The sequence below is a fragment of the Artibeus jamaicensis genome, unplaced genomic scaffold (genome assembly GCF_021234435.1).
Source record: "Artibeus jamaicensis isolate MK-2021 breed Jamaican fruit bat unplaced genomic scaffold, CSHL_Jam_final contig_391, whole genome shotgun sequence".
Taxonomy (NCBI): Eukaryota; Metazoa; Chordata; class Mammalia; order Chiroptera; family Phyllostomidae; genus Artibeus; species Artibeus jamaicensis.
This window is the reverse complement of record NW_026521814.1, coordinates 28,615,106-28,641,964: the sequence shown is the minus strand read 5'-3', so window position 1 is coordinate 28,641,964 and position 26,859 is coordinate 28,615,106. Positions and strand designations below refer to the sequence as shown.

General features: G+C 42.1%; 1 protein-coding gene across 7 annotated transcripts in view; it reads left to right on the top strand.

Moving 5' to 3' along the window:
- HECW2 (HECT, C2 and WW domain containing E3 ubiquitin protein ligase 2) overlaps positions 1 to 26,859 on the top strand; it is a 352,175-nt gene that overhangs the window by 299,534 nt on the left and 25,782 nt on the right. For all 7 annotated transcript variants that reach the window (XM_053665222.1, XM_053665221.1, XM_053665223.1 and 4 more), the window contains 4 exons: positions 2,585 to 2,694; positions 11,915 to 12,035; positions 13,531 to 13,644; positions 25,387 to 25,539. In XM_053665222.1, coding sequence (XP_053521197.1) covers positions 2,585 to 2,694; positions 11,915 to 12,035; positions 13,531 to 13,644; positions 25,387 to 25,539 — 498 coding nt within the window. The remainder of the gene's footprint in view (positions 1 to 2,584; positions 2,695 to 11,914; positions 12,036 to 13,530; positions 13,645 to 25,386; positions 25,540 to 26,859) is intronic.

Genomic DNA, 26,859 nt, shown 5'->3' with positions numbered 1-26,859 from the left:
AATGACCTTATTGCATTTGTCATAGATTATTCTATTTCATATATTCTTTCACAAACTCGGCTCTTGTAAAAAAATATACCTCTATTGGAGTTCAATAGGAAATGATTGATACGTTTCATTACATTCATCTTTTAAAATTGGCATAATGAAAGACACCACATATCAAGACATAAAGAAAAGTAACAAACCAGAAGGATATATTCACAACACATAAAAAGGACATCATGAGTAAAGAATGCCTTTAAATCTATTTAAAAAAAGAAAACCCAAAAGAAAAATGGGTAAAGGATATAAAAAGGCATTTCACAGAAATTGAAGCAAGAATAACCAGTAAACTTATGGAATGATGCTAGCAGTTATAAAATGCAATTTCGAATAATGAGATACTGTTTCACACTATTAGATTTGAAGAAGTCGAAAAGCGTAATAATACCAAATGAGAACTAGGAAGTCTCGCGCTGCCTGGACTTGGAGGGATTGCCATTTCTAGGGCCTCTTCAGGACGCAACTTGGAAATGGTCTGTAGAGTTGGAAAGACCTCTACATTGTGACTGAGCAATTCTAATTTTAGATATGTACTATATTTATACCAAGAAACGGTTTTATGTATACACAAGGTGATTATGTGCAGGCTGTTCATTGTTCCATTGCTGATAAAAAGCACAAAGTTGGGGGAAAAGTAAATATTTGTCAGAGAAGATAGGAATAAATAAACAGATTTGTTCTTAGAATGACCTACTGCATAGCAAGTAAAAATAATAAACTGTGCCCTCATGTACCGACGTAGGCAAATATCGGGAATATGTTGATGGGGGAGCAAAAAATGCTCGAGGGCTGTATGCACACAGCGTTTGTAATTTTGAGCAGTGATTTAGGCAAAACTACAAATTGTTTAAAATATAAAATATGTTGCAAAATATAAAACTATGAAAGGAAGGACACCTATTAAACTCACAGAGGAAAACAAAAGGCACTTCATAGACACATGCACACATGAAGATATATGTACATTTATATGTGTATGTATATACATTCATACAGATCTATAAGTATACATGTGGTTTGTCTAAAGTAAAAATAATGACATTGACATTTATTACTATTGGGATGCAGCTGTGGACATCTGAGGAGAGGATGCTAATTCCTACTCTGCAATTAGTTTAGCTATAGGTTTCCAGATCTTTGTGGTAGCAACTGTTACATGGGACTTTTCCTTAGCAGTTAATTTTAAGTTCACATGATCCCCAATGGCTATTGATTTATTGAAAAAAGAGAAATGACTCTTTGGGGGCTTAATTTGGTGTTAAAAATATGATTACTTACTGCTTCTGTTTCCAAATCTTCTGACTTCTATAGTTTTAAAATAGAAAGCTGGCCTTAAAAAATACTGTGTCTAAAAATGTTTTTGCTACGATGGTCAGCCCAGCAGACGTGTGCATGTGAATGGAGAATGAGGGAAAGGTTTATCAAGTCTTCACTGCATCGCTATCCCTCTGGCTTTGGCGGCCTCAGAAGTGTTGGCGTTGTGGGCCGGATATGTCTTTGTCGTAGGGAGCTGTTCTGTGCACTGGAAGATGTTTATTAGCATCTTGGCCTCCTTCCCACCAGATACCAAAAGCACCACTTCTCCCAGTCATGACAACCAAAAATGTCCTCAGACATCACCCAACGGCCTTGGGCAGTGTTGGGGAAGGGCACAGTTGCCTGGGTGAGAACCAGCGCTAGAGCCCTCAGGAGCCCTTTCATGAAATCTCTACAAAACTAAAGTGTTGCCACATTTTCTGAATGTCTTCTGAAAACAAGTAACAGGTTTCTAGATTTGGCCAAGTTGGAAGAAAACCTACTTCCACTGCTTAATTAAAAAACTCTTTTACTGTTGCTTTAATCCTATTTTGTTTATTTGAGCTTAGTGTGTTTGTTTATTTGAGCTTAGCGCAGCGATCAATACTACTTTTCATTATCATAATACTTGTGGTGCTCTGGGACTTGAAGATATCACATATCCGCTTACTGTTTTTTTAGAAAACTATTGGAAACAACAGATACTGTATTGAATAATCTAACATCAAAACCCTCACATTTGAAAAACTTTCTAAAGCCAGAGTAAACGAGGGAGCTGATTATTTGGAGATATTTTGTTTTATTTTACTACTAACTCTCCATTTGAATTCCAAGCTTTGAAGACTGAAATTCTGCTATTTCTTGGAATGAAGATATGGAACATACTTTGTGTATCTGTTATGGGTTCTCAATAAATGTCTGGTGTGTTTGAGTCTTATTCCCAAATTTTAAAACCCAGGTACTATTTCATACAAACCTGTAAATGCAAACTCATGTATTAAAGTAGCAAATCAGAAATTATGTTGTCCAGAGTTGGTTGGAAAACAGACATGTAACCACAGGTTTCACAAAAGCTGCGACAGCCAGCCAGTCTGTCCCGAGAATTACCAGGCCTGGGAGGGAGGAGTGCCCTCCCTGGGGTGTGGAACCGAACTCGGATGGTGTGGTCTTACTCGTTGTGGAAATGAGGCTCTTTCTTACCTCCTCAGCTAAAGTATGCATTTTGTTTCTTGTTTTTCCCCAGTTTATTTGAAGAAGAGATAATGTCTTACGTGCCTCCACATGCCTTACTCCACCCCAGCTACTGTCAGTCCCCACGTGGCTCCCCTGTGTCCTCTCCCCAGAACTCGCCAGGTGAGTCCACCTGCAGCTCACAGTGAATTCTCTGAGAAGTGAGCCTTAAAGTCAGATGTTCTGTTCTTCACAAAGGACCGTAAAGGAGCTCTTTGGGTACACCTGTAATGTTAGCACAGGTACATGCTGTGCAGCACTGTCTTTTACCACTGGCTCGTTTCCATGGGGATTCATTATGACAGGAAGATGATGAAATTCCGGGCCAGGAAGATCAAAGTTCACAGTACGATACACTCAGATACAGAATTTACTTTTCATTATGCAGTGCCTAATATACCTTGGAAAAGATTAGGGCACAAAATAACTACGGTAACTTTTTGGATTAAAAAAGTTCTGGTTAAGACTGAGTCAACCAATAATAAAAAGAAATCTCTACTTTGAAGAAACAATGTAGAATTAAAATTGGTCAGTTTACAGGACTTGGATAGGGTTTCCCTGCAGTAGTCCCACCCTGCCCCAGACAGGAAGACTGAAAGCTCACGGACAGACAGAATGTGTGAAACCAACTAAAGTCTTTAGGTTCACATTCTTTTTGAAAGAGGTTATGTTGTGAAAGAAGTAGTGGATGGATGACGGGATGGGTGGATGGAGGATGATAGAAAGTGCAGCTTAGCCAGTGAGGTTTTTTGGAGGAAGGTGGTCATGATGTTGACAGGACACCAGCTGTGTTCACCCTTGTTAAAGGCAATGCATTGTTCACAATTTAACAGCTATCAGAATTTAAAACTTTTAATGAAAGCCAAACTCTGTATGTGTCACTAGAAGCTGCTCTATGTTCTTTGCTATTTGACATGTGTTTTCACATATTCTTATGGTAATGAAGCCACAGCCTAATTGAATAGTACAAACAGGAAAAGGTCTATTAATTTGCTCATGTAACACAGTTTTATTGAGTATCCATCTATGATCCAAGCACTGAGCTAAATGCTGGTGCTACAAAGATGCCTAATGCACTCTCTGCCTTTGAAGGATTCACACTGGGCCAGGGAGTCAACAAGTGACTCCACAGAGCTCTGTGGTTAGTCCTGTGTCGAAGAGATGTCTGGGAACACTGAGGTGGGGGCAGTTCTTCCTTTCCAACTGGGTTGGGGTGTGTGGGGAAAGTTGAAGAGAACAGGTATGCGGGGGATCCTTGAAGAATGATGACTAGGATCTCACCAGGTGAAACAAAGGAAGAAGGTGATTTGAGGTAAATGAGTAGCAAAAGATAAGCCACAAAACCATGAAAGTAGTCTAGGGCAAATTGGTAGATAAGAGTGAAAGCAAGTTCTCAAAGCTCAGGTTGGAGAGATAGACTAGGGCCAGTTGGTCACTGATGCCATATTTCATAGTCTATGTGGAGCCACTAAGAATTTACAAACAAAGGAAATCCTGTTTTACAAAGATCAGTCTGGTGGCAACACAGAAGATGAATTAGAATATGGGAGACTAGAATCTATTGTATTAACCCAGGCAACATGCTGAAGGGCTGCACTAGTGGTAATAGAGAAGAGGGAAGTAACTTAGAAGATATGTTAGGATGTAGAGATACCAGGACTTTGAGTCCAGGTAGGAGGATCCTGAGGTCAAGGCAGATTCTGAGGCCCTCCCACCTAGATTACTAGGCAGATGGTAACACCACTTATCAAGAAAGAAAGGTTCGGCTGGAGGGGAGGGGAAAATGAGTCTGGTTTGGGACATGTGTTGTTGAGGAATCTTTGGAGATATCCAAGCAACTGGAAAAGACAGGGGGCATAGGAGAAGTTGGTGGCCAGGAATACCGGAAGCTGGTGGTGGCTGAGGCCCAGAGTGCAGAGTAGAGGAGCCGGGGAAGGCAAGGCTGTGGGAGAAGAGAAGACAGAGGATGGTGACAGGAGGACCTCCAGCGTCTCAGGGAGGGGCTGCAGCAGAGGAGCAAGTGAAGGAAAGAGAGCCAGTGGGTTTTGGAAGAGAATTAGGAAAGTCTTTTCAGGGAAGCCAGGCTTCGAGGAGGAGTGAGTGATTAACAACAGGGCGAGATTTTCCAAGGATTCAAGTAGGATGAGGCTTGAGGAGAGGCCATTCCATCTGAATATCATGACGTTATATATGGCCTTTGCCAGGGCTGTTTCCATGAAGTATTAGGTTGCAGAATGATACAGGATGTCAAGTAGAAGCCAGGAGCACAGACTATTCTTTCCACAGAGTATGACAAGAACGAAAGAAGTGTTCTTTTTATGAAGTACGGAAGGAAAGAAAAGCAGGACAGCACTTAGAAGGGGAATAAGAGTTAAGGAAGGGGTTTTAGGGTGGGGAAGTTGAGCACGTGCTTGTACAGAGGTCAAGGGATGTGGGTGAAAAGACAGTGCTTCCTAGAATGGGGCGGCGCCTCAGCAGTGGAACACAGCACAGACCCACGGGCACTGGCGGCAAAAGCACAGATGAGCTTTGGAACAAAGTAGGGACGCCCGTTCTGATGATTCAGGATGAAAGGCATGTGTATGACACCACAGGAAAGTTTAAATGTTACTGAGAAGTTTGCCGCGAAGGGGTAGGGGCAAGTTGATGTAATTCACAGCTGGCCTTAGCCTTTGTTAACTGTATGTGACTCTGGGCAGTTTGCCTCCTTCCCTAACCTTGAATTTCCTTTCTCTGAAATGGGAATAATAGTAATCACCTCCCATGTTTGTTTGGAGAACACCTTGCCGGGGAACACCATAACAAGCATCCAGTAAATGTTAATTTATTCTTTTTTTCCCCTTTTGTGAAACGTGATCCCGAAAAGTATAGTTTGCCAACATTTTAATCATTCATAACTGGAATATATGAATCCATTTCTCCCTGATTCTGCGGAGCTGGCAGCCTCAATATTTAGTCACTCTGGTCTTTATCTTAGCTGGAACCTGTGATGAAGTAAAATGGGTTGTCCCTTTCCCGGATGCTCTGTGGTTAAAGAAATGAAGCTGCGTGGCTTATTGTTGATTCCGTTCGAGGTTTTCCTTTCCAGGCCTTTTCCGTGGCCCACCCTCCCTGAGCAAAAGGTGGAGCGATCACCGCATTCTGTCCCTGTTGCACCCCACAAGGCGCGTGCCTTGGAGACTTGCCTAAATGTTCTTAGAGACTTAGTGTGAACACTCTAATTGAAATGGTGACTAGATCACTTCATTTAGCATCACAAAGGTACATGAGTAACCCACAGGAGCAATAAAATGCACCCTGGAAGCAGATTTATGGTCATTTTCCAAAGACATGGAGAACCCAAATATATCTAAATTGCTAGCAGTGTTTGTGGTGGTTTTAATTTTCTGGAAGAATCATCTCCATATTTTTGGCCTGCTCCTTTTCAGTGGGCTTTATTTGATCTTAAAATTGGGATGTACTGACTGATATCAATGGAAGTAACTCTAACTAAGTCCACATGATGGAAGGGCAGAACTGGCTGGCCTCGTTTGCCCGGCGGAGCAGTCTTCTATTTCTTTGAGTAAAACAGCCTCTCCTCCAGGATCTCTCAAGTTTTGGTGAAAACACTTCAAAGAGATTTTTAACAGTTGTCTGATCCTCCTTCTTGTGACTAGAATTTCATCCCTTTTAGTGGTGTGGGAATAATACTGTGAAAATTATGACAATAATAAATTTTAATGACCTATTTTCAGAATGCCTAGGAACCTGGTAAACTTTCCACACTTTGTCTCATTCCAAGCGCATTTACATGTCTTTTCAAGTACAGAGGAGCAAGGGGCTTTGGAAACTCTGACTCACGGCTTCTCGCAGCTGTGAGAGTGCTCACCTAAAATTTGTCAAAATTTTGGAATGTGAAGGTTTGTTTTTCTAGGACCGTTCTAATGCCAGTCCCGACCTTAGCTTTTGCCAGAAGGAAAAAAAATCTTTCCAAACACCACATGGTTTATTATGTCAAAAATGAGACCCAGAAGTTGATTTCAGGGCCTTTTGTAGCTGTATATTCCTAGGAATTCAAATGCAGTAAATACCTAATTTATCCAATACCGTTGGAGATGTGCTCACTCATGTAACTTTTCCAAGTGACCGAAGCTGTGAGTGCATTGAGGAAATGCCATGGTTCGGGGGAATCACATCAGTACGTGACTAGCACGGACTCTGGAAGCCCCAGCCCCAGGTCACACCCAACAGAAGCAAAACAGACCAGAGAGCACTGAGGGCCATGTGGGTCTTGATGGCCTGGGATGGGGGAGGGAGTCACTTCTAACACACAGTGCGGCTCCTTAAGGGTCCTCTTTTTTCCTCTCTCTTTCCAAGGTCTTGGTATCTTAGCCACTGCTTATCTCCTGTTCTTTTCCCAAATATTCTGTCCCTGTTTCTCTCCTTCCTTTCCTCTCTTTCTCACTCCTCCCTTCCCCGTATACTTGATTTTAGAAACGGGGTTCTATCTCTTCTCTTGGTTCAGTCCCCACAAAGATAACCTGGGAACCAAATACTCCCTGGGTGGGTGGGGATGGAGGAGTTGTGATTCTAGAAGTGGAAGGAAAGATGAACACTGTCTCTTTCACAGTGAAGAGGTAGTTTTTTTGGTTTTGTTGTCTCTCTCGTCCCCCACCCCTTTTGCTGACAGGGGATGCCTGTCACTGGTATGGCCTTCAGCTTTCCCCTTTTAATAAGTTGCTTCCAGTTTGCCATGGTCTGAAAAATCGAGGTGGTTTTGTAAAATAAATAGTGGGAAAGGAAAGCATGAGAGAGCTCAGAACAATGACCTGAGGACTTCTCCTGCTCCCAGGGAATAAAGCAAAAATGTGAAGACTTCAGCGCTTGTGCTCCGTGCCAGCGATTTCGGAGGTGGGTTTCCCCCTTAATTTCCATTGTTGAGCTACGTTCCAGAAGATGGAGTCATCCAGAAATTATTGCGACGCTTGATAGGTAGTCACTAGCACAGAATTTTTTTAATGTCATAGAGGTGGTTTTTTTTTTTTTTTCTTTTTAAGAATGTGAACCAGGAAAGAAATGAGCTCCTGAGCCCTCCCAGTGCGAGCTCGGCCCCCATCCAGGGCAGCCTGGCCTCGTGCGGCACATCCCAAATTGGCCAAAGAGAGCCGGCCTTCTTAGAAGTTTGATGCAAAGATTTTTCTAGTATCACCTGAATTATTTTTTCAGGTAGAATTTTCTAGTTTGTAGCTGGTTGTGCCATTTTATAACAGTAAATAGAAATAATGTGGCACTATTTGCAAGTACTTTAGGTCTGCCTAGTAACGGTGAAGAAAAAAAGAAGCCAAATATCTGTTACTGAAATTTTTTCCTGCAAATAATTAACATAATGTTGACTATCCTATGAAGTCACCCTTTCTTTGATCATTTCCTAAATGCGACGTTGACCTTTCTGTGACTGACTTCCTTTTTTAAGACCATACAGACCATAAAATTACTCTCTCTCTGTAGGACTGTTATATCCTACAGCTTCACCGGGAGTTATGGTTCCCGTAGAACTCCATTAACTCAACCTTCCGAGATCAGTTTTGATTTCTAAAGTGGAAGGAACATTGTTCCTGCCCTGAAATTTCTTGGCAGTTGCACCTGACTTGCATTAAGAGTGTGACAAGGGCCAACAGCATAATTTACTGTAATTTTTAAACCATGAAGCAATGTGTAAATGATTTTTTCATAATAGAACTATTAGCAAAAGAATTTTTGCATTTAACAATGTCTGTCTCCAGAGTCTCCATAATTGAATCACTAAGAGTATAAATGGAGTCAGAGCTAATTTTATTGTCTGTATTGATATTGATGGGATGCATTATGGTGTTTCCCACATCCTTCTAAGCATCTCAAATCATACAGCAGTAGTATAATATGTGCTGTTTTGTTTTCTTCTTAAGTAATGAACTCTTGAAGAATTATGTTTCTTTCAAGTCCTGAAAGATTTTCTTTGAGTTCTTTGTTCTTCTTTTTCCTCTTCCCTGTCAATGGCCGTGGTCTTGAAAACTGATTCATCCAGGCTGCTTGCTGAGCTGTCTGGGTTTACCAGTCTGCAGCTCTCAGACAGCTTTGTTCCACACCCCTGGGTGGACTTGTGACACGCTGCCCTGTCCCTTGGCCATCCCGGAGAGCAGCCGAGTGCTCGGGGAGGTCGCATCCCTTCATGCGGTAGAGGATGCCTTTCAAATACACAGGAAGGATGCACCTGTGTGGGTCCCTGGACGCTGCCCAGGTGTTTCATTGGATACATTTGACCTCCCTTTGAGGGATAATGGTTTTCAACCTTGGCTGCACTTTGGAATTATCCAGAGAGCAGTATAAAACACTGATGCCTGGGTCCCACCCCCACAGATGCTGACGTAATGTGTCTTGGGTGTGGCCTGCATGCTGAGATTTTTTTAGAAGCTTCCCAAGTGATTCATATGCAGTCAGGGTTTGAGGACCACTGCCTAGGAGTCTCTGCTGTGCCCCAGATGTTTTACGATCAAGTTTATTTGTTTCCTTTATGACATAGCCCTTAGCTCTGTGGATAAAAGACTCATAACTACGCAGGCAGACCTCTGGACATATTATTGATCAGTAGCTGATTTCATTAAAATCCATTTGTAAAACCCCAGTGCAGTTCCCCATGTCATGATGTCTTTAGCCTTCACCTCTCTGCAGATGATTGCAATGAGGGCAAACAGAGACACAAGTCTTCCTGTGCGGAGACGATGCACAAAGCGCTGTTCGTGCACCAACTCATTTAACCTGAAGATGAGGCCCTGCTCTCTCGCCAGGAGTCCAGGACTGCATTTTCAAGTGCTTGTGCACTACACTCACCCCAACAGCGGTCACCTCCAGCTCCCTCCGTCTACAGCTTCCCGTGCCCTGTCTACCAGCATCATCTCTCACACTGCTTTCAGTGTCACGCGGGCCTGGCTCGAATCCCAAGCCTCCCATTCACTGGCACACGACTTCAGTGTCCTTGGTTACACAGCGGTAATGGTGGTGATAATGATACAGCCTGCATCACAGGCTTGTGAGGATTCCCCAAGATCCCCTGTGTAAAAGGCATGCCCCCTAATGCAGAGCAGGCCCTTAACCAGTGACAGCTATTGGTATTGTTCTAAAAACTTTGTGTCACTACAGAGAGCTTCCTGTTGCTCTTCCTTACTTACGTACTGTTACCAGTTCTTATCATACATTGTGAATGTTTTCTCTGAGTCACCACAATGCAGTCTAGTCCTCAGCCATGCCTCAGGCTTCTATTGCTGCAGCTACCCCCAACTGGGTCTCGGCCCTGCAATCTCTTCTCCTTGCCACCCTTAATCCACTCAACACACTCTGAACGTTGTTTCTCAAATAATAATATGTTGTTGGCTTGCTCAAGAAGCTGTAGGAGTCCCACTGCTCACTGCATCATGCCCAGTTTCCTCAGTGATACTTTTTAAATTCCTCTCATAATTTGCCTCCAACCTCCTGGCTGCTGAATTCCCCACCTACTCCTCAGCACGCCCCCTCTGCTCTGTGTTAGCAGGGTTTCCTCAGTGTCTTCTGAACATGCACACAGAGCCTATTTAACTCTTGCTGTGCGGACCAGCATAGAATATAGATTCTCTTGTTTACAAGGCCTGGTTCCAGTAAAACCTGCTTCCTAAGGTCTTTTCCATTTTGATCTCTACTTACGCTCCTTTAATACCACTTTTCCGTAGCACTGATCTCGAATGCAGATACTGAGGGGTGCTGGCCGCCGTGCCTTTGAGTGGCTGCGGCACGGTGCCCCAGGAGAACGCAAGCCAGTCACTTCAAGGGCTTCCAAATCGTTTTCAAAAGAAAATAATGATTTCTTTTACTTGAAATCTCTTAATGCTTAAATGTTGAAAGTTAATTTTAAATCTTTAAAAATGATTTTATGGCAAACAAAATAGATCGATAGGTCTGGACCCTGCCCCAGGGCACTGGTTTTATCCCTTCTGCTTTATATCTTGTTTGCCATCTAGTTTAGGACTTAATTATTCTCTAATTGTTTTATATGTTTTACTTCTGTCTTCCCAACCAAGACGTCCACCTCGTGAACCCTGCCATATTCATTTAGAGCATCTGTTGTTGAACCTAACACAGTATTAGCAATGAATAACAACCACTTAGTTTATTCATTCATTAAAGACATATTGAATGAGCTTACATGGTGTATAAGCTATGGACTTCAGAATTTTGGCTTTCCAGTTTATCCCATTGTGTTGTGCAACACGTAATGTTTCTGTCATGGCTCTGGGTCTGATGTCCATACTCATCCTCCACTTTGTGTCCTGGCTGGCCGGTTGGTCACCATGTGACCTACAAGCCAGAGTTCTCTGTTGAAAGAGGAACCGTTACTTCTACATTTCATTAATGATACTTACCATGTGATGAAATATAAGAAACGTCTGTAGATAATCTGTAGACGACCATGGTGCTTGGCCCCTGGAAGGAAACAACAAACAGAATATCATACACTCTTCGTGGATCCAGGGACTGTATGCCTTCTGCAATTGTGTCTGAATTCTGGGGTTTTTAAGGATTTTATTTATGTATTTTTAGAGAGAGGGGAAGGGAAGGAAAGAAAGAGAAACAGAGAAACATCAATGTGTGGTTGCCTCTCTCACGCCCTGCCCCAGGGACCTGGCCTGCAACCCAGGCAGGCGCCCCAACCAGGAATCGAACCGGCGACCCCTTGGTTTGCAGGCCCCTGCTCTGTCCACCAAGCCACACTAGCCAGGGCTGAATTCTGTTTTTATATCAAGATTATTCTACCTTACAATAAAAAAATGTATGTAGTTACGTGTCTGAAGTAATTCTTAGGGGTGTGAACATCCAAAAGAAGTTTTTGTACGTTTTCCATAAAGTCTGGAAACTCGCTATTCTTGCTTTATACACCACATACTTTTCACATTGTAACTTCCTGATTGATTAATTAATTGTCGTGATATCACTTCAACAGCAAGCAAAACGATTGCACCCTCAATAGTTACCATTACACATGAGTAACCCCATTTGACTCATTAGTCTGGAGTGAAAAGGGGAACATATTGACTAACACATGGCACCTTCGTAACAGTGGGAACAGCATTGTTCTTTTCAACCAAGATGCCACAGAGAAGACATCTCCTAAGACCCTGGTTAAGCTCTGGTTTAGTCTTTAACTTGGGCAGTTGGGAGCTGCAGGAACTAAATGTATTGCCTCCTTTTACTTGTGAACTGTGGTCTCAGCTCCCTGGTGGTTATTTTCTCATGATGATGCTGTGAACATCAGGATGTTGCACAAGTCCACACCCTCTTCTTTCTGTGGTTGCTGTAGGTACGCAGCGTGCTAATGCCCGGGCCCCAGCCCCTTACAAGCGGGACTTTGAAGCCAAACTAAGGAACTTCTACAGGAAGTTAGAGACTAAAGGATATGGACAAGGCCCAGGGAAATTAAAGTAAGTCAAAGGGGAACAAACACCCGGACTTGTAGATGGTGAAGGGGTGGGATGCACTTGGGAATGTAGAAATTGACTGTGATTTGGGACAGCCATCTTTGTTTTCCTTGGCATAATTATTTGGGTGTCTGCAAACTGCAGCACTGTAAAGAATATGGTTCTGGAAGTAAGCACAATTAAGCTTAAGACTTGAAAACAAATGGTAAAGAAACTACCATGCATGTAAAAAATATTAGGAAAAATTAAAAGCTGATTCGTTTATTTGTCCTGAGAAACACCTCTGATGGCTGAGAGTGTGTTTGTTAGATGTAAGGCCGTCACAACGTCCAGTCTTGCACTTCACTGTCTCCTGACCTGACCTGCGTGTAGGAACCGTACTCAGCACTGTTTCATTCTGTGCAGTGAACGTCACTTGTCCAACAGAATGTGTCACAAATGTGTCTGCCTGTCTTTATCCACCTCCACCTAAATGGGGAAATTGAAACATCATCATGATGTGTGGTCAGAATTATTTTTATTTTCTCCTTGCCCCTATAGCCTCCTTTGTCCCCACCTCCACCCCTGTGCCATGCCCCCAACTAGAGACCACTGTGCCGCCTGAGAGAGGACAGGGGAGGGGGTCTCTACTGTGGGACTGTCGTGTTCCGGGGTGCCCGAGAGAAGGCCCGGGGACCAGCCCCACAGCTCTATGCCCCACACATGGGGGGCTTGCTCAATTAAACTCACAGGTTCCACTTTTCATCACCCTCGAGAAACATCTGCCTGCCCAACCTCCGCTCCTCTCAGAGTTTTACCTTCCTGACGCTTCTCCTCCAAAGGCCTTGATGATCAAGCTTTCATCCTTTGGCCTCCATTATCATCTCCCTTTCCATGACTATTTTCATTAAAGGCAAACTGAAAGCTGCTTAAAGATGTCTTTATCATTATGACAAGTGGATTAATTGGCCACAAGTGTCAGTCATTAGTATCTGTCACTTAGGGAATCTCCAGATTCACTTAATTGAAAAACTAAATTAAGCACAATTATAAACTACTCTGCTTTGCAGGACACTGAGGTTTTGGTTTTTGTTTTTCCCTCCTTGTTCTCCTGGTCATCTCTCTAGGCACCTAGTAATTGAATTCCTTGCCTAGGTGCATTCAGGCTTCAAACATGACCTCATAGGGTTGTTCTTCTTTTACTAAACAAAAGTGTTGTGCCTGCGATGTTTCATAACCTCTTTGGATAAATTGGTTTTGCCATTCAGAAAGCCTTTTGGGATTGTTTCACAGATGATAGGTGGGGTGCTCTTTACCAATGATTCTCTTAGGTAACAGTTGCCAAGGCTGTTATGAGTTAAAGGCAAATGTATCCTGTGCGGCAGATAGCAATGACATTAAGTCACTCCTTCTTGCCTAGTTTGTTATGGTAAATGCAAATGAAATGGCAAGCCCCAGTTCTAGAAAGATAAGGACTAGGAAGTAATCTGTACTTTTCAAATTGTCTCCTTATGGACAGGTTAATTATCAGAAGAGATCACTTACTCGAAGATGCTTTTAATCAGATCATGGGCTACTCCCGAAAAGATCTGCAGCGAAACAAGCTGTACGTCACCTTCGTCGGGGAGGAAGGGTGAGTAGCAGGGGAAGTGGCTGCAGAGCACAGGCTGTGACTGCGGGGCGGGTGTTTCGCCACATCCTCGCTGCGGTCGCCTGAAACAGGAAATCCTTCTGGCAGGAAATGCCGCTCTCATGCACTGCAGCCTCTCGGCTTTCTTTAAAAAGGCTTTCTCTGGTTTTTAGATCATTTGCCATAGAAATTCTTTGGTAAAGACTTGTAACTATAGATCATTTTGGATAGCAGAGTTTGGTTTGGTTTCTTTTCTAATTCTCTCTTAAAGGGAAAAGGGAACTTCGAGTTAAAAAACCAAGGAATGCAGTCATTCCTAAATACAATCCTACTAGCTTCTGTGATCTTGTTAATCTGCACAGGGGTGTAAAGTAGAACGTGCTTCACGTGTTAAATAAACTCAGTTTCAGAGTCACGAATTAGAATCCTGCTGTTCTACCAGGAAGCCTCCACAGCAGAAATTCTTGGGTCCTGGTTGCTATTTGTCTGACCCCGTTTTTTCTCTCTTTTTGGCATGGCAGCACACCTGCCAAAATAACTCCCCGGTGTAATCAAAGGTGTCCACCTGCTGCCGCTCTTCCGTGAGTGTGCTCACATAGGTAAGGGTCAGGAAGTGGAGTGCAGACTCCCCAGTGTGTATTGCTTCCAACAAGACGTGGCAGCTGTTATATAACATTTGAGATGATGACAGCTCGCGTCTCTCCCAGACCCCTTCCTCTTTCCTCATTTCAGGTGAGGGTTTTAAGTTTCAGTACCTTCCCTGTAACCCAGGCACCGCTAGAGTGAATATAAAAAAAGTTGCACAATGGCTGGAACTCTGGTTGTCTTCTTGTTCTGTTGATTTGGGTTGTTTCAACACCATCCCTATCAGTCATGCCTAGGAGTAAACTGCTAGATTATGGGATCATATGGAATCACAGTAGTAGTATCCAAAAAGTGTAACCGTTCAGCATATGGTCCATGATATGGAGGCTCCAACGCATAAAACAACTGGCATGTGCTAACAGAACCAGAGAACAGCAAAACTGGGATTGAGAGTCACAACGAGGTCTCAGTCTTTCACTTGGCACTTTTGGGCCACCACTGAGATGGAGGCAAAACTCCTGAACGCTGGTCTGTCGGAATTTTTTTTCCTACCCGTGCATCTTTTCACCATTTCAGCAGTGCCTAATAACTTCTGCTCTTCATGTATACTGTTGTATAGTCTCCCAGCTATGACTGGGTTAAAGAAAAACATTACATGGGAAAACAATATAGTGTGACAAAGTGAACAGAAGCTTGCCTGAGACTTCAGCCTTTCATTACTGACAAGCCTTAATGGACCTCTAGCTGATGTTAATTGGCTTAAAGATGCAGGTGCACAATTGAAAATGAAGACAAATGTTGTTAGCCTAATCACAGGTATGCATGGGATGCCAAGTATTTCCTGCCCTGATCGGTCTGGTCTGAATGAGGATGCTTCTCCTCCCCCAGAAGTCCAGCTGCCTTCCTGCATGGTTGGACCACAGTTTGTTGAGATCTCAGAGGTATAGGGGAGAGTCTTTGGGAGCCCTAGAACTCAGGTTTGAATAGAACAGATGCTTTCAGTGTTTGATCATCCTAATGCAGTCTCCCTATGATCTGGACTGCTGACATCTATTCCCAGGAGGGGGCCCAGGCTGAGTGGGGCTTGATATCTCAGTATTTGATTGCCACTAATATCCAAATGCTTCTTGCTTCTATCACCTGTCTCCTACCTATAACCCCAGAGGGAAAATAAGTGTGAGGATACTCTGAGGTATGGTTTCAGTCATCAGAAATGATCTCTTAATGAGATATTATGGCTTACTGAAGCTGGAGTAGGGCTAGATAATTTCTGGCCTCATGGCTTTATCATGCCAATAGCATACATTCAGATGATTAGATACAGGCTTTATTTTGCTACTAGGCATTGAGAATACGTATACTATTTTCAAAAATTAACACAGTACACTTGATGGAGAATAGAAACCTAAAATCAACATAAAATTAAGAAGCTATTTTAGCCTTTGCCACCTTCTCAAATACATTCATTCTACTGCAGTAAACTTAAAGACCGGAATATTTCTTTCTGGGTTATAATAAATACCCCAAGTGAAAAGCTGCCTAAGTTTTTCAATGGAATAATAAAAATGGAGCTTGAAGTTTTCTGTCACTTTCCCTTCATTAATTTTGGTGCCCTTGAAATGTGTCATTGGGTAAATTCTTCATGTCCAGCTCTAGTAAAACGTATTTAAAGACATACACCAGTAGTGCCCAGATCTTGGATTCCAATATCGTTCTTCAATAGAAGGAAGTAGGGCTCCTTGAAGCAGTGCCCGGCTCTGGGACTGGGACAGGAAGTGTACGAGAAGAAGCCTGAAGGATCTTGTAGTGCCAGAGGGTAAAGAAGTGCTCAAAAAGTCGATGTCAGAGGGACACGGAGCCAACTAAAAGCACTTCCAATGGTCAAAACTGGAGCAATTTGAACAACAAAAAAAATAAAGCAGTATTGAATTGTAGCCCAAGGTATAAAATGAATCTCTATACTCATATGAATACACGATTGAATGAATAAATAGAGGAGAATAGACAAACCATCTGTGCAGATTTCCAAGTAATTTAGTGCAATTCCCTACTCTTTAATTGTGGGTCGTACGTACTGACTTTCTTCCAGATAGTGCGGTACGGTGATGAAGTCTACAGTGGAGATGCCTGACAAACACTCAGCCGGGTGGTCAAGGTTAACATCAACAGGGGTATAGCATGTTGATAGTATGTACCCTTGATATGAGTGATGAGAATGGCAGTTTACTTTCTTCAGTCTTTCTCCCCCAAAAAACCCATAATGTCAGTTTAATGGTGAGAAAAACATCAGACAAATCCAAATTGAGTGGCATCCTACAAGATACCTGTCTAGTACTCCTTAAAACTGTCAAGGTCACCAAAAAGTAGAGGAGTCTGAGAAACTGTCACAGCCAAGAGGACCCTAGGGAAACATGGCAATTAAATATAGTACAGCATCTGGGATAGGATCCTGGGACAGAAAAGGACTGTTAGGTAAAAAACTAAGGAAATCTGAATAAAGTATCGGTTTTAGTTAAAAATAACGTATCCATATTGGTTCATTAATTGTAACAAGTTTATACTAATACAGGATATTAATAAGAAGGAAACTGAGTGTGAGGGATACAGAATTCCTCAAACTATCTTTGAAACTTTTCCGTAAGTCAAAAACTATTCTAAAATAAAATGTGTGTTAAAAGAAAACATATAGTCAGGATTTGAGTAGATTTAGGAAATGACTCCTTGAATGACTTTTCTTATTTCCCTGTTGTCTAACAACTGACTGCCACCAAGGTAATTTCTTCTGCACTTGAAGTTAGTAGAGTAAGTATATGGATAGAGTTACTTCTCCGAAAACTCCAAATCAGTAGATGTATTGCTACATACAGAATATTTTATGTTGCTAATGTCATTGTTATATTATCTGTGATAATACTTGCAATTCTTATTAATACCATATCACTGATCATATTTTCTACTTGTCATAATCAAGATCTTTATTTATAATGGATTAGCTGGGATAGGTAGAGAAAGGGATTTATTTTTCAGAATAGTGCATCTGTTAGAGAACCCCAAAGATTTGAACAAAAAACTGCTAGAACTGATCAGTGAATTCAGTAAAGTAGCAGGATACAAAATAAATATCCAGAAATCAGTTGCATTTTTATAATGAACTATCAGAAAAGAAACTAAGAAAACAACCCATTTACAATGGCATCAAAAATAAAATATCTAGGAATAAATTTAACCAAGGATGTAAAAGACCTGTACTTGGAAACATAAGACACTGAAGAAATTGAAGAAGGTACGAACAAGTGGAAGAATATACTATGTTCATAGATAGGAAGGATTAACATCATTAAAATATCCATACTGCCCTCCCCGACTGGTGTGGCTCAGTTGGTTGGGTGTCATCCTGCAAAGATGAAGGTCACTGGTTCAGTTATCAGTCAGGGCATGTGCCTGGGTTGCAGCTTCAGTCCCTGGTTGGGATGTATATGAGAGCCAGTAAATCAATGTTTTGATCCCTCCTCTTCCCTCTCTCTACAAACAAATAAATAAAAATCTTTTGGAAAAAAAATATCCATACAACCCAAAGCGATCTACAGATTCAGTGCAATTCCTGTCAAGATACTAATGGCATATTTCACAGAACTAGAACAAATATTCCAAAACTTTATATTCGAATCACAAAAGACCCTGAATAGCCACAGCAATCTTGAAAAAGAAGAACAACGTTGGAGGACTCATACTATCTGATCTTAAACTATACTACTAAGCCATAGTCATCAAAACATCATGGTACTGGCATAAAATCACACACATAGATAATGAAACAGAATAGAGCCCTGAAAAAAACCCATGCCTTAATGGTCAATTAATATTTAATGGAGGAGGCAAGAACATACAGTGGGGCAAAGGTAGTCTATTCAATAAATGATGCTGAGACAATTGGAGAGATATGTACAAAAAGTAAAATTAGAGCACACTCTTACAAGAATAAACTCAAAGTGGATTATAAACTTAAATGTAAGACTCAAAACCATAAAAATCTTAGAAGAAAGCACAGTAAAATCTCGGACATTTTGCGTAGCAGCATTTTTTTCCGCTATGTCTCCTTGGGCAAGAGAAATGAAAATATAAACAAATGGGACTACAACAAACTAAAACTTGCATAGCAGAGGAAACGCACTGAATGGGAGAATATATTCACTAATGATACGTCTCATAAGTTGTTAATACCCAAAATTTATGAAGAACTTATACAACTCAACACCAAAGAACCAAGCAATTCAATTTTAAGATGGGCAAAAGACCCGAATAGATACTTCTCCAAAGAGGACATACAGATGGCCAATAAACATATGAAAAAATGTTCAACGTCACTAATCATTACAGACATGCAAATTAAAACCACAATGAGATAGCACCTCACACCTGTCAGAATAGCTATTGTCAATAAATCAACAAACAAGTGCCCGAGAAGATGTGGAGGAAAGGACCCTATAGCACTGTTGTTGGGAATGGAGATTGCTACTGCCTCTATGGGAAGCAATATGGAGATATCTAGAAAAATTAAAAATAGAATTGCCTCATGACCCAGTGATTCCACTTATGAGAGTATAGCTGAAGAAACCAAAAACACTAATTCAAAAGCATATATGTACCTCTATGTTTATTGCAGCATTATTTACCATTGTCAAGGTTTAGAAGCAACCCAAGTGCCCATCAGTAAATGAATGGATTAAAAAGCTGTGGTACATTTACACAATGGAGTATTTGCTCGGCCGAAAAGACAAGGAAATCTTACCTTTTGCAACAGCGTGGATAGACTTGAGGAGTATTATTCTAACTGAAATAAGCCTAACAGGGAAAGATAACTACAATATGATTTCACTCATATGTGGAACCTAATGAACAAAATGAACTAATAATAAAACAGAAACAGCCTCATAGATATGGAGAACAGAATGACAGCTGTCAGAGGGGAGGGGACTTAGGGGGCTGGGTGAAAAAGTTGAAGGGATTAAGCAAAGACCCTCAAAGACACAGCCAACAGTATGGTAATTGCCAGAGGGAAAGGGGGTGGGATGTGGAAGAGGGTTAAGGGGGATAAAGGCTGACAGAAGGAGACTAGACTTTGGGTGGTGAACATACAACACAACATACAGATGTTGTGTTATAGAACTGTACACCTGAAGTATATATAATTTTATTAACCAATGCCAGCCTGATAAATTCAATAAAAAATTTTTAAAAAGAGTAATGCAGTTGCCTGTGCTCCAAAAAGGTGTGAATTAGCAGATTCACAGACTTTAGCTCTGCTTTAAGCTGTTTCTTTGCATAGGTCTGACACCCTGTATATAGACTGTTTCTGAAATGAAATAGCTGAGGCAAGAAAAATGATGGAAAAATTTATAGTCAGAAAGGTTAACTATGAATTCCATGTGAGGCAGAATTAATGACAGAATATTGGTGATGCCTATATTAATTAAAAAAATACAAGAATAATCCTAGACCTATTAATGCTTCTCGTTAAAATATCGGTTCGTGTTATACTTGGCTTTTCATCAAAAGTAAGCAGTTTCTAAGCAAACCACTGTGATTTAATTTGGTCAGAGCTGGAGGTTTAGTTCTCATCATTAAAATTTCCACCCCCAGTGTAATTTGGTTATCTGGTCTTGCAAAGTGGGGAGGAGTGGCTGTCAACAGCCGTGGCATGACTGGAAACTGAGTCATCTGGACAGCATGTGGGGAGGAATCGTATGCGGTCATTGCTTCTGTCAGGCTGGCCTCTGTCTGCCTAGAAGTTGCTTCTTGAGGAAGGGGGCCAGTGGAGCACCGATAACCTCCAACGTGTCATTTTCTTCCTAATTGAAAGTCCTAGCAACTAAAGCTGAACGATGTCCGAGGTCAGCAAGGTAGACTATTGTGTTCTGATAAGGCATCCTGGGCCATTAACTTGGTAGTACCCCAGACAGCAAGGAAACAATGGCCTTGGTGGAGAGAGGATGTTTACACTGCGATTGCCTCACCTCTTTTTCCTCCACCGCAGACTCTGTCTGTAAAAGGCTCCTTTCTTTAAGAAAGAATGAGTTCATTATATCTAAGGTGCCATCTATATGTCGTCAATCACCTGTCTTGCAAAGCCACCCTTGGACTAGGGAGGATATGTGTGCAAACACTTTAAGCTTAGGGGTTAAGGACAGATGAGCTATGTCTGTGACCTTGCTCCTCAGACAGGCAAATAAACGCAACCAGGGAGGGTGAGATCTGAAAGTCTTGCGTCCCAGCTTCTAAAATAACCAGCAGCTCTTGGATTGGACTGGTGTAATCCTTCTTAGAAGTTGACTGGATTCTGAGCTTGACCTTTATTTCTCAGAAGTCTGTAAAGCTTCAGCTTAGTGATGCTGCCTGTTTTCTTCCCAAAAGGGACATTTGCAGAATAACCAAAATAACCCAAACCTTGCTGAAGAAGGTGCTTCTGTATCTGGGCTTAGGCTTGGTGTCACCAGGTAAAACTTTGCTTGCCTTTTAATTGTTCACAAAATTCCTTACTCACCCACGACGCCTTCTTAAGTAGCTGGAGAACCGATGCCCTGCTGCTATAAATATGTGAGGGGTGAATCAGCGGGTGCACAGGCCACGTGTGTCTGACCCGGCTTGTAAGGGAGCAGAGCTTTCTGTCTTCCACAGAACTTGTAGGAAATGATGGTGCGAGTTCCCCAGGCCATCATCTTTTGTTTCATGCTCTGCTTCCATTGGAATACTTTGTTTTCAGTGATTTTTACTTGAACATAAAGAATGGGAGAATGAAAGTAATCTAACAAATATTGGTTGCCACTGACCAGTCGGGTGGTGTTGGCCTGTCAATGTGATGGTGTTTAAAATGCTATATCAGCACTTCACGGGGCTCAGAACTGCACGGGCACCCTCAGGACATCTGTGCTTATTCGGAAATGCCCTCCCATGCAGCTGTTGTGTGGCTACACACCCGTTGTCCAGAGTTTCTGCGTTTCAGTGCCAAGCCTTTGGCTGTGGAACCAACCTAACTGGCAAAACAGGAATGTAACAGATGATCCCGGGACATGAGTCATATTAACTATTTATACGGACGAGGTTGCTAAGGCATCACAGGAAGCACATGCACGCGGCGCTCTGCTGGGACACGTCTACTGGATTAGGGAGACAGATGTCATTTGTCCCCTACAACCTGCTCTCAGATAGAGAGTTTGGGATTGTAATCAAATCAAGCTTGAGAAACTGTCTTGGTGTTAGATTGAGTCCATCGGTGCTGCTAGAGTTAAAAAAAAAAACGGCAGGTAAAAACCTGCCCAGTTGTGGAAGATACATTTTCCTCCTAGAGGAACTGTTAGTTTTGTTTTCTGTTGGGGGTGGGGGGGGAAGGAGTTTTATTTTTCAGCTTAACTCCTCAGGGAACATTCATGTTATTGTTAGCCAGATTCAGCTGTTATCATAATAAAGGAACCAATCAGTCCGGTCCACCTTTGCTGTTTTAACACTTGCTAGCTACCATATTAGTTGGTATTATACCTGAAAATGATGAACACCAGGTTCTCTAAGCGCCTTGTGACAATATTTGCAAATGGAGTAAGGGATTGGCATAGCCCGTTAATGTCACTGAATCCACATGCCACCTGAAGGAAAAGCCTGTGCACAGTGATTCACTGGGCCTGGTACCAACTGACCGTGTAAATTATGTTGACTTTCTTTAGGGAGCTCCACTCATTGATTCAGCAACATATACAGAGCACCTACTGCATTAGGCTAAGTACATGGGATACAGAAATCAGAACGACATAGCCCCTGCCCTCAGTGTGGTTACAAGCTACAGGTGTTTATAGAGGAGGCAGACACACAAAGATAATTATCACACACTCTGGTGAGTGCATTGTTGTTAAACAAAGAGTCGCAGCTCAGAGAAAATCTATTTCTAACTGACTACCACAGTTGAATTTGAAGCAGCTAAAAAAGCCATTTTATGTATACAGGTTGTCCCTTTGTGAGAATAGCCACCCCATAAAGTATTTGGTCTGCGTTTCAACTGTGACCTTCACCACCGTGTGCCTGGGCTGTGTCTGAGTCCCCCCCGCAAAGCTGGGGTCACTCATTCCTGCTCTCGGACTCGGTTACAATCATGCCCCAAGGAGACCTGTGCCCTATGGTATTGCAGTCATTTTATATTTCCTTGAAGTGGTCCTCACTAAGAAAGAAGGATTTATAGTAAGCCAGGTATTTTAATAAAGTAGCATTTTACTCCCACTTTCTCCTGTAACAGAGCTTGGCAAGCTTGTACAGGAAAGGGCTAGATAGTAAATATTTTAGACTTTGTAGGCCATGCATTCCCTGTTCCAACACTCAACTCTGCCATCTTAAGAGAAAAGCAGCCACAGACTGAGAACGCATAAACAAATAGGTAAGGCCGTGTGCCAATAAAACTTTATTTACAAAGCCAGGAGATGGGCCAGATTTGGCCTGCAGGCCATAGTTTACCAGCCCTACTCTGTAAGCAGCATTTTTTTCTTCAGTCTTGAACAGTTGAAATGTACTGAGGGTAGGCCATAAGGAGTAATGAGCATTCAGCCTGCGGTCAGGAAGTCTGCATCAAAGCCCGATGCCCCGCTGCGGCTTTCACTGATGTCCTTCCACCTGTGCCTTCTCCGTACAGTGAGGGTGGAGACAAACCGACTGCTCAGCCACCTTTGCCCACTGGTGCTGTCTGTTTCCAGAAGGACACAGGATCTGCTGATAGAGTCCACCATGGATAAGAAATTTAGAGAGATGTTTTGCCTTCACCAGGATCTGGATAGACTAGAATTGTGGACTAAATCTTACCAAGTGAAATTTAGTAGGAAAGAGTGTAAAGTCTAGTGCTGAGGTTTTAAAAAGATATAGTGTCCGGCAGACAGGATGGGAGAGTCCTGGATTGAAGCAGTACAGGCGAAAGGTTTGAGCTGATGACTGGCTCAGGATGAGTCAACCAAGTGGCTGCCGCACAAGCAGGGTGGGTTTAAGCTGCATTAATGGAGAATAGTGCCCAGGAAGAGAGGGCATGAGCCCTTTCTAAGCTCTGTGCTGACAAGACCACACCTCAAAGGGCCGTTGCCAGCATTAGACACCACCCCTCAGGTCAGACTTTGACAGCCTGGAGAGTGTCCAGAGCAGAGGGAATTCCCAGCCCTTCCTTGACAGGAGAAGGAAGGAAGGCCACGTTCAGGGGCAGGGGGAGGCAGCAGGGAGGGCAAGAGACCAGGGATATGGAAACTGCTACTACACAGAAGAGCTCTTTTAGAAAATGACTTTTCAAAAAAAGTGTAAATCTTTAGCATCTAGATTAGTACCCAGAACATAATAGGCACTTGGGTATTTGTTGAAAGAAAGCCCCTAAGTATGCGAAGAACATTCAAGTGGAAGAGGCACTCTGCTTGTTCTTGGTGGCGTCAGAGATCAAATGAGGACAGTGGTTGGGAGCTACCAGAGGCTGCCTTGGTCTTAGCACGAGACCTTGCACCTGGGAGGCAGCCAGAGTGCCGCTTTGGGAGTCCCCAGGTCAATCTGAGCACAGTGCCACTGCTCCTGGTGCCATCTGCTAGCCACGTTTTATTAAGCTGCTCATTGTGTCACCTTAAGGCCACTTTGGGCCTGAGAGTCTGGTATGTTTGCATTTTCTGCACATGCAGGTTCTTGGCATCCACACTGTATCTCCCAAAATGTAGTGTGGACTGGCGCTGTGTGAGACAGTGTTAGCTATTACACAGACTGATATCTTTTATTTAAATATTTGTGTATTTCTTTTCATGTGTACTAGGAAAAAATAAAGCTAAAATCATAATTTCATAAATATTGTGTGGGACAAGGTTGTATTGAAAGAGCAAGTGAATTAAACTTGATTTAATTAATTAAAATTTTACGTAAATAACTACATATATATTCAGTGATGGCAAAAATTCAGAAAGTGGTATGTGAATAGCAGAAGTCTGTTCCAAGTACATTCTGTTAAACTCTCAACTCAGACACCTAAGTCATTTTATTTTTCTTACTAGTCTCCCAATTCCATTTTCTACCTGTAATAGGATTCTTTTCTCTATGACACAATCCCATCACCAAGTGAGACTCAGGTGATTTCCTTTAAAAAAAAAATGCAGTAAAGCCCATGGAGGAAATTCCGTAAGAGAAAAAAAGCGAACAACGTCTTGAAACATTCTACCACCCGACTACTCCATTGCTTTCATTCCCCCTTCAGCGCGAATTCCTCCCTGAGTCTCTGGGTGAACATTTATCAGAGGCAGACGTCCTTTCTGTTTTCCGTTTTCATTTCAGCACATCAGGTTGCCTTGCTGTGAACTCCTCTTCACTGCGTTTTTTGCTCCCAGCATTGTCAGCCACTTGTCATTCCTCAAACCTAACATAGTCACTTTTCATACTTCACTTTGACCTTGATGTCCTTGTAACCAAAATGGAATTTACACGGGAGGTCAGGTGCTAGAGTTTCAGCCTCTTCTCCAAATTCTTTCCTTATGAAGTTTTAGATACCCTCATTTTCCTTGTCTATAATTTTCCTTGGTGTTTTATAATTTAACGTTTTCACTTGAACCTTATCATTCTATTGGTTTTTGCCTCTGATCTCCCTAGGGGGTCTTGTATCTGTAATATCCTCTCACCAATTCATTAAAGTCTCTTTTTTCCCCACTTAAAAATGTTTCAGAAATCTGTGAGGACCCCATGTCCCCTAGGTATAGGTTGCTGAAGCCTCAGGTTTTGCCCTCTTTAAGTAAAGCATTCTCACTGTACTCCTTTCTTTATAAGCTTGCTCCAAACATTAAAGATATTTATCTCTTTCTGTATATTTATACAATCAAATTATTAGCATAGTGCCTATTGTATCCATTATCTGATGTGTAGCTCCAATTTTGGATGTGTTCCGTATAAAATGTCCATTTCACTATGCTGGGTCAAGACATGGATGAGATTAGGAGTGACGATTATTCAGTTTGCTTTGGACAGTCCTGGAATGTAAACAATTAGGCTTGTAATGAATGTTTTATAGAAAGTTGAGCTCTGTAGAAAATGTGCCCAGGAGATAGATAGATTTTATATACACACACACACACACATACATACACACAAAATAACTGTTGTTCTTTTGTGGATTTTTTAAAGGCTGGACTACAGTGGACCTTCCAGAGAGTTTTTCTTCCTGGTATCCAGAGAACTCTTTAACCCATATTATGGCTTATTTGAGTATTCAGCCAATGACACATACACAGTACAAATAAGTCCCATGTCTGCTTTTGTAGACAATCATCATGAATGGTAAGTCATGTTTTCCCTAACTCTTTTCTTCCGTTGATTTCTGTTGTCTTATTTTTTATAGGAATCCACATTTTAAACATTTTTCCCTTGAGAAAATTATATTTTTAATTCAACATCTCATTTGACTCTCGTTTTTGTTGTCAAATGATATATACAGGGAGTCTCTGAGCTAAGAATAGATTGTGTTTCATAAGACTAACTTCAGGTGAGCTGGGTAGAATTCAAAAGGTTTCATCAAAGAAAAGTGGGATCCCCGAAATCCCTCTCTGCACCTTGGGGCATCCCTGAGCTCTGAGGCGGGGTCAGGGTGGGTGGGCGAAAGTCCTGGACCAGGGGTCAGGCTGCTTCTAGAGCAGCCCATGGGGGAGTGGCTGACACTGGGGGAGGGACAGAGGATGGGGGACCTGGAGTGACTGAGGACAAAAGGGCAGGGGTGTGAGGTCACAGCAGACGCCACTTAGCCTAGTAGTGGCCTCTGAAGTTTGTGACCAGGGATTGCCCCTTTTTCTAGTTTCTCACAGAACATCATCAAGGGAAACTGGTACAGGCTTCCCGTCTGGGGATTATTTATTCTGAAAATCCCAAATTGCACTCTTCCCAAACATCCTTACATTTTAAAGAAATTCCTGCATGTGTAGACTAAATACTTTTATAACCCCTGTTTGCTTATTCCTGCTCATTTGCACTGATAGTGACAAAAAAAAAAAACCCTAGAGTAGGACTCATGAAAAAATTCTTTGAGTCATGAGGGTAATATTGGTAGGTGGAGGGCATTAAATTCTAAGACTTATTTTTCAAACTAACTTCCGTTTAGCTGCAGTTTGGAGTCTTCCCAATTATAGCAATTGCCGTTATGCTAACATAAGTGGAAAAAAAGAAAAGCAAAGCTGAGGGACATTAATCTTAAACTAGCCGCCTGATGTTGAAATTACAAATGGACACTGTGAGCCTCAGGGTGGATTCATGCTCTTGGAAGGCATGAAGTTTTCAGAGAGCTAGAAACTTGCGTACTTTTGGAAGAGAAAATAAGTGGCCATCTCAAGTCAGAGAATCCAGTCATAACAGATATATCTAATAAAGTTTCCAGAGTGATTCAGAATAGACTTGAGCTTTGAAATTTCAGAGAACAGAATGTCCCCTGAGGAAACTCCCCCGAATGTCCACATGCATAATTCTCGTATGGTGACAATTATCATCAGAACTGGGATTTGAGAGAGAATAGGGGCAGGAACGTTTTCACTCTAAGACTGGGATTTTTTTTTCTCAAAAGGGAATTGCTACTGTGTTTGTATTAGAGAAATCCTGCTGGCAATTGTTGCA